This window comes from Hydra vulgaris, chromosome 02, assembly GCF_038396675.1.
Source record: "Hydra vulgaris chromosome 02, alternate assembly HydraT2T_AEP".
Lineage (NCBI taxonomy): Eukaryota > Metazoa > Cnidaria > Hydrozoa > Anthoathecata > Hydridae > Hydra > Hydra vulgaris.
This window is the reverse complement of record NC_088921.1, coordinates 43,671,897-43,682,215: the sequence shown is the minus strand read 5'-3', so window position 1 is coordinate 43,682,215 and position 10,319 is coordinate 43,671,897. Positions and strand designations below refer to the sequence as shown.

Here is a 10,319-nt window from a genome sequence, read left to right as displayed (position 1 = left end):
AAATTTGAATCGAAGCGTTTTTTATTATCTACGTACTTAAATTTTCTTTTTCTTTTTCGTAAAATGTTATAAACTAGCACAATTTAATTATTTTATTTGTTTTTACTTTTAACAGGTATTTATTGCAAGCGGAAGTTACGAGAAAACGTTCGTTTGTTCAAGTTCAGACAGGTATTTATTGCAAGGAGCTGAGCCGCTTCAAAGCTGGCTGGGCCCTGGAAAAATTTGATTTTAGAGGCTCTTTTCTTCTGAAAAGTTCAATTTCTTTAAAAATTTTCTCTGGAACATCATCTTTACTAAAAAATAGGTCCTTTAATCTTCGGCCCCAAATGTACTTAAAGTCTGGGGCAATATTGTCCTGTTGCCCGCTCTCCTCCGAGCGGCCACAGGAAGGAGTCTTTTCTGATAATAAATAGGCTTTCAAATTTTATCGGTAAATAAAATATAAGAAAAAATTAAATACTTATGTTTAATCTAAATTTTTATTTTAATATTTATATTGCAATATCTTGTGATTATTATTTATATAATTGTTTTAGGTTAAATGCAAAGAATAAAGAAAGAAATTAATATTTATAATTCTTTCAAGAACACTAAGAAGTAAAAAAAGAAATGATAAACTTTAAAAAAGGACGTCTATCTGTTTTTTTATTTTCAGAATCAATATTTTATTGAAATATATTCACAAGCTCTCGATTTGAGGCAAAATATCATAAAACTCATTATTGGATGTGAAATTTTTTAATACTTGTAGGTCTCTGTACTTCGCCAAGGAGATGCAAAGTTTTGAATTATATTGAATGGGGATGTCACCTTTTATAACATTTTTTCTGTTATTTTTTAAATTTGTTTTTAACAATAATCCATTCCATGAACCACGATGAAATATAATACCACTTGAGTCATCTCTAAAACAAATTTCACGAAGGAGACGAGTTGGAACCGGACATTTGTTCTTACAAAATTGTCTTATAAAATCAGTTATATTTTTTACCATATCTTGTGTAAATTCTACAAGATTAAATGAAGAGGATCTTTAACGAGCATTTCTGAATATTTTAATTCAATCTGGCTCAACACATGCGGGTGTTTTAAAATTAATTAACCCCATATCTTTATCACATACAATATAAGAATATCGGCATTCTGAAAACGTAATTTTAATGAAGTCCAACCTTTTTTTTTCATGAATAAGAAAATTCATAAAACGAATTAATGTAAGTCTTTATTTTGGCATGAACTGCAAAATAGTTCTACTTCAACAAGATATTTTAAGTATCTTTGACTAAATGTTTAAAAAAAAAACTTATAATATTGATATTTACATTACCAGCCTCAATTCTAGCTATAGTTTCATCATAACAATATAAAAAAACTTCATTGCCTAAAAGCACGTGAATATTTAATGCATAAAATGTTAATTTTCTTTTGTTGTAAAATTTATTGGTGGATTGATTTGGTAAATTAAGATTTTTTTGGAAATCAAATGCTATTGACTGAATTTTTATTCCTTTTGCACTCTCAACCGTGCATTTCGTTTTCTAATGGAAACGACGTTATCTTACGAAAAATGTTGTAAGTTTTGTAATTCTATCCCATCCAATCGTTGATTAAACTTTTTGCATTCTGAATTAAAAGAAAGTTAACTTTTTAAAGCTTTAATTTTCATTTAAAATTCATCACATTTAGAACAAATGTTTTTCTTTTAGTGCTTTAAATTAGTGTTAAATGTTTCAATAAGATTCATACAACAATTTATTGTTTCTATACTTGATTTTAAACAGGTCAAACATCTCAGTAATATTTAAACAGGTCAAACATCTCAGTAATATTTAGGGTAACTGGGGGCTTTTTGAAGTAGGTAAATAAATATTTAATAAAAAACCTTTTTAAGTTATAGACAATACATATTTCTATATGTACAAAAACTTTATTGAGCAAAAATTAAAAAAAATATAGTGAAAAAAAAATAACTAAAAAGTTACAATTAACGTTGACTTGGTTATATGTTTCAGTTTGTAAAACATGTATTTTTACATTATCTTTAGACAATTTTGAGCATATCAAACACCACATGTCACAGCACAACCATTCTTCTCCATAACTTCCATGAATACCTCACTTTAGACGCATAGTATAGTCGTCCTCATTACTGTCCCTATCATCTCCAGCTGGATGATTTCTTTTTTTCTTGTGGTCTTTTTTCTTGGAACGTTATCTTTTTTTGCTGCTTCTTTTCTCAGTCGCTTCAAACATACATCCCCTGTCAGGCTTTCTCCGTAGCAAAACCTGATGATTCTAGTCAACCTACCATACCCAGATGTTTGCGCAAATCTTAACTGCAGTTTTTGAGAAAAAAATCTTTTAATAGAACACTTTTCTGAGAATGAAGAAGACAATGATTTCTGTGCTCTTTCTACAGGTGCTGAAGATAAAGATAATGACTCTGTTGATGATACTGTTGAATGATGTTGAAGATGACAATGATCTTGAAAGAAATACATATTATGTATTGCTTTCAAGATCATTTTCAAGATTACGTTTTAATGATGTTGTTGAGGCAGAAGCATTGTGAGCACTAGTGTTGGAAAGTACTTGTAAATATGTTTGGATTCCTGGTTGGCAGACATCTGCTTACATATGACAGAATTGTTGGCATTTGTCATTGTCTTGATAGTTGCATAGAACTCCCTGCCTCCTTCCTCATTCGTTTTTTATGTCCATTCTGCTAAATAAAGGGGGAAAAAAGCTCCACTATCAAAACCATATTTTAAGAAAAATTTAAACTATTAATAGAGATAAATAACTTTTATTTTCAACAAATATTTTATATTTGTAACCGCTATTATAACCTTTTGATTCGATATTTCATGGTCTTCTTCTTGAAACGTTATTTAAAGTTATTATACTGGCAAGATAAGAACCTTGTCCATCTGTGCTGGCTAGAAATTTAAAATAACATAATAAAAATTCTTCTTTTCTAACAAATTCAACCTTTTACAGTTACATTCAAGTTTTTGGCGATGCTAGTCTTTCTTTCTTATGCTTTCGTGAAATCTTTCTTTACTTCTTCTTTTCTTGAATTTTTTTATCATTTTTTTAATAGTTCAAATGTCGCCATTTGTAGCAACAAATTTACATTAACCAAATCATCTGCGAGTAATTTGAAAAACAAGGACAGCTTTGAATATAAGTCTTGATAAAACAAAAAACATGAAGAGTAAATTTGGTTTATTATTAGTAAGTTTCGAATATTATCTACATTTTTAAGAACTTGTTTTATCGGAGTCGTAGCTTTATGTATATTGAAGAAGAGAGGTCTATATATATATATATATATATATATATATATATATATATATATATATATATATATATATATATATATATATATATATATATATATATATATATATATATATATATATATATGTATATATATATATATATATATATATATATATATATATATATATATATATATATATATATATATATATATATATATATATATATATATATATAGACACACATATACATAAGGTCTCAAAAAGTCACCAACGTGTGCAATTTTATTGCACACGTTTATCTAAACAGCTTTCTATCCACTTGTTGGATCTACGGCTTATGTCATACATATTAAGTTTTGACAGTAATATTTTGTGGTCCACCGTATCAAAAGCTTTAGAGAGATCTACAAAAACACATAATGTTACTTCTCCGTTTGTAAAGGAGTTTTTTATTTCTTGTGAAGATTGCGTGGTTAGTTGATGTATTTTTTTGAAAATAGAAAAACCTTAAAAAAAAAAAAAAAAAAACAACTCAACTACTTGGAATATCTTTGAGTTTAACTGTTTTTGTAACTTTGGGAAAATATTTTTCATAAAAAAATATTGATAAACTTGTTATTCATTAATGTAAACAACGATGGTAAAAAATTATATTATAACGATCAATTGTCCGAAATGATGTGAAATGCAGTTTTAGTTGTAAAACGGAACTTAAAATTCGAAAAGCTGCCGATGCATATGGCATTTTAAATTTGCTCTGTATCGGCATATTGCTAATAAGCCAGCTCATCAAATATGTTGCCAAATAGTTTCAGGATACTTTTTGTGTGACTTATGTGATCCATAACATTTTTTGTTGTATTTTAATTTAGTAGTAGTTACCAATTTAATAATATATAGGTTATGGTAGAGGCATTTAATAATAAAACACAAAAAGTATTTTTTATTTATTGGACTAAAATTAAACAACTAAAATTTAGTTCCTTTTTCTTTTTTTGAGCTGCATGGGTGTTAAGGTGTGTAGTTTATATGGGTATGTTACTTTTTTAAGAGTATAATATCTGAACATTTAAATGATAGATAGCTTTTATTTTTTATCATTTTAAAAGTTTTACAATTAATAAATAATTGCTGCTTTTTAACTGCCCCGTTTTACCACTTAACAACCCACTTAGAAAATGTAAAAATTTTGCTAGTCTCGAATTTCGTTATTTTGGTTGTCGTAGGTTATTTTTAGAAATTTTTTGTTTGATTTTTTGATCCCTTATATTAATGAATAATAGGAAACTTATAAAAAACAGTCTTAACTATGGTTAGTTTATCCACAACTAGCATTTTTTTCTTAAGTGTCCCGTTCTACTACTAAAAAAACAAAAAAAAGCTTCAAAAAAACACTTTTTTTCGAAGCTTTTCAAAATGTTTTGAAGATGATTCGAGAATATAAGTTGCTTAGTTATTATACAATTATTTATTTTATGAAACATATTTTATATAGTTTATAAAGTTTTATATTTATATTATTTTATAAAGATTTTTATATTTTATAAAGTGGTTTTTTATATTTGGCACCGTTGACTATATTTTCATAAGTTAAGCAGTTTTGAGGTATTCAATGTAGCTAAGGATGGTTTTTACAAAAAAGGTTTTTTAATCTCTACAAAAATGCTTATTTTTATACCATTTATTATTATAAAAAAATGTTATCATTTGAAAAAACTTTATAAATAGTATTAAAAAACACAAACGGAAAAACGTTCTTTTATAAACTTTTTCATAAAAACCTTGCATAACTTTGTTAGGACAAGTTTTATATTCGATTTTTTTTCGCAAGCTCAATTTTTAATGAAAAATGTTGCTTTTTTTTAATTAAATTGTAAAATTAGAATAATACTTTCGTCTTATAATAATCAATAAAGCGAGTTATGAAAAAAGTATTTTATCAACTTGTTGCTCTGATGTCAAAATATTTTTAGGGCTTTTTAGTTCCCAGACTCATCCTTAATTGACAATAGTTTACTTTTACAATCTTTTTAACCACTAATATTTATAATAATGTCATAATAAAATATATTATTCAAATAATAATAATAATAATAATAATAGTAATATAACAAAAAAAAATCAAAAAAGATAAATATATATAAAAAGTTATATTGATATTAGTTATACTAGTAAGGTTAACCAGCTATTTAATTCTATTAAATAAGCTTTTTAACACTCGGTTAAAAAGCTTATTTAATAGAATTTAAATTTTCATCTAACCACAACTCTGCTTCAACAATGACCGTTTCATTTACCACTACTTTTTTCCAATGGTCCTATAAAATGTCTGTGATTTTGTTAGGATCTTGTAAATGATAATAGGGATACAAACACACATTCGTTTATTTTATTTATCTGTAGATAACATTTGTTAAACTATTTGATCGACTATAGCTTAATTGCTAACGGAAAAATAGAGACATGTTGCATAGTTAATCTTTTTTAACATTTCTCTATTTTGCAGTTAGGTAAATAAAACATCTTTTAAAACTGATATCACTATAAGCAACGACAATATTTTAAGTTTACTTAACTGATTTAAAAATATAAGATTAAATTAAAGTAGATGATAAGTTAACAAAAAGGAATGATTATAAGTTTTACCTATTTAAAAGAAAATTTATGAGCACATATAACTATTTAAAAATACTGATAACAACAAAATTAACAAACTACTGCTCTTTAAAATATGCTCAATTTCTTTGTTTGTGATTTGACGTTAAGTTTTTGTTCGATTTGTTTTTCATCGTTAAGTAGCTCGTTTATTTGTCGCTCTGTTATTGCAATATTCTGTATTATGGTTCGATTTAAAGGCGTCTCGCTATCATAAAACATGAAAAATACAAAATTATTAAATATACAAATAAAATCACTATACAACAAGAAAAAAATAAAAAAGTGAATAAACATAACTACTTTTGTTGTCAGTCAATAAAATTAAGAATCAGTGCTTACAGAGATTCCCAAAAAAAACCCTTGGGAGGTATTAATACATTGTAGAGCAGTCAGACAAAATATCGAAGCTTACTTTTTTTCAAGAGAGTTATCCAATTTTTAATACTTTTATGAAAAACACTCTTAAGTTTAATTATAGTCATATTATATTTATTTTGCATTAACTATTGTAAATAGTAATTAATTATAGAAATAAAAAGGTAAAATTAAAAATAAAAACAAAGGTCGCCGCAAAACCGTGAGCTTTCTTCGCTTACAAAACTGTGTGCTTTCTATGCTTACAAAACTGTGTGCTTTCTATGCTTACAAAACTGTGTGCTTTCTATGCTTACAAAACTTTGTGCTTTCTATGTTTTCAAAACTGTGTGCTTTCTATGCTTACAAAACTTTGTGCTTTCTATGTTTACAAAACTGTGTGCTTTCTATGCTTACAAAACTTTGTGCTTTCTATGCTTACAAAACTTTGCGCTTTCTATGCTTACAAAACTGTGTGCTTTCTATGCTTACAAAAGAGTAAAAAGAGAAGTAAAAAAATTTATTTTTGAAAGACAAATTTGTGACAAACGGATTTAAAAAAAAGTTTCCAAGATAAGAAATTAAATCAAGTTGACGCAAATTTTTTATTTCTTAAGCTGTCTAAAAAAACATTGTCAATTTTAAGGAAACACTTGTGAAATCATTAATGAAGCTTTTAAGCTCTAATGAAAATACTAATGAAAAAAAAAGAATATAAAATTTTACCTAATGTTTTTAATTTTATGTTTAAAGAAAAAAATTCTTATTTGAAACTTGAAAATAAGAGGTGTGTTTCATCAAAGTGGTAAAAACTGAATAACTCTCTGAAAAAATTTAAAATTTTTACCACAGTAAGTATTAAAAATTAACAGACGAAGTATTAACACTAAAATTCACAAACTGTAAAGTACTGTGTTTAATAAATGTGATTTTTTAACATTAACAAAAAAATAGCAACAACAAGAGATGATCGTGAATAATAGATATATATTATATACCCTGGATTTCTTGCTAACGACTTTTTCATTTTTGTTAAACTTTTCTTCAGCTTGCTCACTTTTTCGTTGTTCTTTAACATTTCAACGTTTAAGCATACACCAATATGTGTAGATTTTGGCCTTACATCCCCACTTCTTTTCATCGATAAGTTTTTTTTCATAAACTTGTATGACTCTTCAACGCCAAATTTAACCGTTGCTTTATCTCTCAGTTTTTCGATTCCTAAAAGAAAGTATAACATTACAAAAACATTTCTGCGGTAGTGAGGGTTCAGACAGAACTGAAAAATTTTTATGAGTTTTCATGACTTTTACATTTCACAAGTTTCAGTTTTATCATAAAAAACTATTACACTATACTAAACTGCAATTTAAAAACATAATGGGAATGCATAATGGAAGGAAAAAGCATTATGGAAAAGGAAAACATTATGGGAGAAGAATGTATAATAGAAGGGGAAATCATAATGGAAGGGAATGCACGATGGAAGGAAAAACATGATGGAAGGGGAAAGCATTATGGAAAGAGAATGCATAATAAAAGGGGAAACCATAATGGATGGGAGGAAAGCATAATGGATGGGAGGAAAGCATAATGGAAGAAGGAAATCGTAATGGAAGGGGAGTCCATAAATTGAGAAGGAAAACATAATAAAAGGGGGAAAACATTATAGTAACAACATATAAATGAAGAATTTTTTATAGCAGTTATAGAGCATCAGAAAAAAAAAAAAACGAAAATTATTGATTAAAAAATAATTCTCTTATAAAACTATATAGCATCTACTAAATGAAAACTTTATTTTAAATTTTTGCAAATTTTTTCAGGTCTGAACTCTCTTTAGGGTCTTGCAATATTATTAACTGAAGTTGAATAAAATGACAAACCTTTTATACATGTTAGGTTGTTTATTACATCAAATGCGGACTAAAAAAAAACAAAGTCTATTACAAAGAGTTGTAAAAAACTATTTATTGCTAAAATTTTCTGTAAAAGTCTGTATTCTGTAAAAGTAACATCCAACATGCAATTAATAAAAACAAAAAGTTACATTAACATTCTCGTTGGAACATATGGGCTTGCCACTCTTTTTTTTTGTTGGATCTTTTATACGCCCTTTCTCTCGCAGTTCAGCAATATAATCAAGACTCTTTCCTGTGAATGAAAATAAATTAAAAATATTATTTGCGCCAAAAGAAAATCATTTTTAAACTAATTAGTGAATTAATGAAAAATGTTTTTCTTTTTTAATTTTCCCATGAACATATTTTTCTAAACAATAGATGTTTTTTATAACTTGCATTAAAAAATTTTTAATATTTAATTTTTATTATGTTTTATTAAAGTTAAAATTATATTTTTATTTCTTATTCAAACATATTTATTTAGGATTACTTTCACTCAAAAAACTATTATTCTAGAAAAATGTTTAAAGGGGCTGTTCAAATAATACGTGATAATACTTTTTTTGTCGTTTTTCTAACACCCCCTCCCCTATGTGACATTTTGTGGCATTTTGAAGAACCCCCACCCCCCCTACCCTGTGTGACGTGACAAAAACAATTTTTTATAAGTTTATATTTTAATTGTAATAGTTTATTTTTATATAAAAATACAACTGATGAATATCTGTCTAAAACCTAAATTTGTTCCCAAATCGGACTTTGACCTTCAAGTATTGGAGTTCCATGTTTTTCAATAATTTTTGAAGGTTGTAATAACAGTTGAGGTCAGAGGTATCAACATCATCTTGATCATACCACTCAATTGTTTCTTTGTCCGAATTTAAAAAGACACACATGAGTTCAGACATTGAGCAACTAAGCGTTGAGGTCTAACTTTTTGAATTTCATTCGAATATCCAATACTTGAGCAAACTGTTTTGTGTTGTTTCATTGATTTGATAGTTGCATAATATAAACTGCAATTGGTACAAACTCTTTTTGGTAAGGAATTTTGAATGCTTGGACATGAGTAGTCGTATGGCAATCCATTGGGATACTTCTTTGTAACTGTCGTGGGCAAAATTGTTTTGCAAAGTGATAAGTTTAAAAAGAGAGATGCAAAGTTGTTCTTTGTATTACTGCATTCAAGACCACAGCATTTTTGATCATTATATTTTACAATTTGAAGAAAGTATTGACTTTCTCTGACATGTTTAGCATCCCACTCTGCTCCAAAATGTTTTAACTGTACACATTTTTCACTGTTTGGTTTTATGTACTTGGCTTTAGTTTCAAATCCATCAATGACTGTGCTAGACCAAATTTGTGCAAGAACTTCACCTGCTTTGGCAAAGTTTGTCTTCTCCATAACTTTGTCTGTTGTTTCTCCTCTTGAATTAAGATGGCTTCCAAAATGATCAAATGAAAGTATAATTCCTGCTAGGTCATGGCTTAGCGGAGCCATTTTTCTCTTAACCCTGTTAAAGGCACTTCTTCCAGGAGCATTAGTGGCCACAAACATTGCATCAAGATCATGCTCTTTGAAATAAGTCTTGGCACAATGAATTGTTTTTTCATATCTTGGATTTTCATCTGGTCCACCATCAACAGTTATAATCATGATTGGTTTGCTAACTCCATCTTCAGTAAATAAGCTGCTCTTAAATGCAGGAAGATGGTTTATTCTGTTCATGTCTTCTAAGTGACTAAGTGCTGTTGATGATTCATGTTTTGCACTTCTGATTGCTATGTATGTTGGGCCAGAGTATGTGACTGCTTGTTTTTCCATGCAATCCTTTTTAATTTCTATGGCTGCAATTACTGAAGGAATAAGTTTGTGTTGAGAGGCAATTACAAAATCATGATCAGCTAAAGTTACCTTGCACTCAATATGCATCATCATTGGTGCTTGTTTGCTTGCAGCTGTCAATCCAATTGGCACCCTAGCTTTATCATCCTGGGAGTGAAACGTCACTTCTTTAGGACCCAAGACTGCCGCAAGTTCTTCAAGGGCACTAATGGATGATTTGGCAAATTTTGTGTCTGCATGATATTTATGCTCAGAATTTTGTGC

The 10,319-nt window shown here is 27.8% G+C and overlaps 1 protein-coding gene across 3 annotated transcripts in view; it reads right to left on the bottom strand.

Annotated features, from left to right (window-relative positions):
• Window positions 1-5,951: 5,951 nt before the first annotated feature.
• Window positions 5,952-10,319, bottom strand: part of LOC100199446 (zinc finger CCCH-type with G patch domain-containing protein) — a 48,909-nt gene continuing 44,541 nt past the window's right edge. For 2 of the 3 annotated variants that reach the window (XM_065791012.1, XM_065791010.1), the window contains 4 exons: window positions 8,353-8,456; window positions 8,189-8,228; window positions 7,301-7,523; window positions 5,952-6,153 (listed from right to left, as the gene is read on the bottom strand). In XM_065791012.1, coding sequence (XP_065647084.1) covers window positions 6,015-6,153; window positions 7,301-7,523; window positions 8,189-8,228; window positions 8,353-8,456 — 506 coding nt within the window. In that variant the 3' untranslated portion in view covers window positions 5,952-6,014. The remainder of the gene's footprint in view (window positions 6,154-7,300; window positions 7,524-8,188; window positions 8,229-8,352; window positions 8,457-10,319) is intronic. The other variant, XM_065791011.1, reaches the window with a different exon arrangement.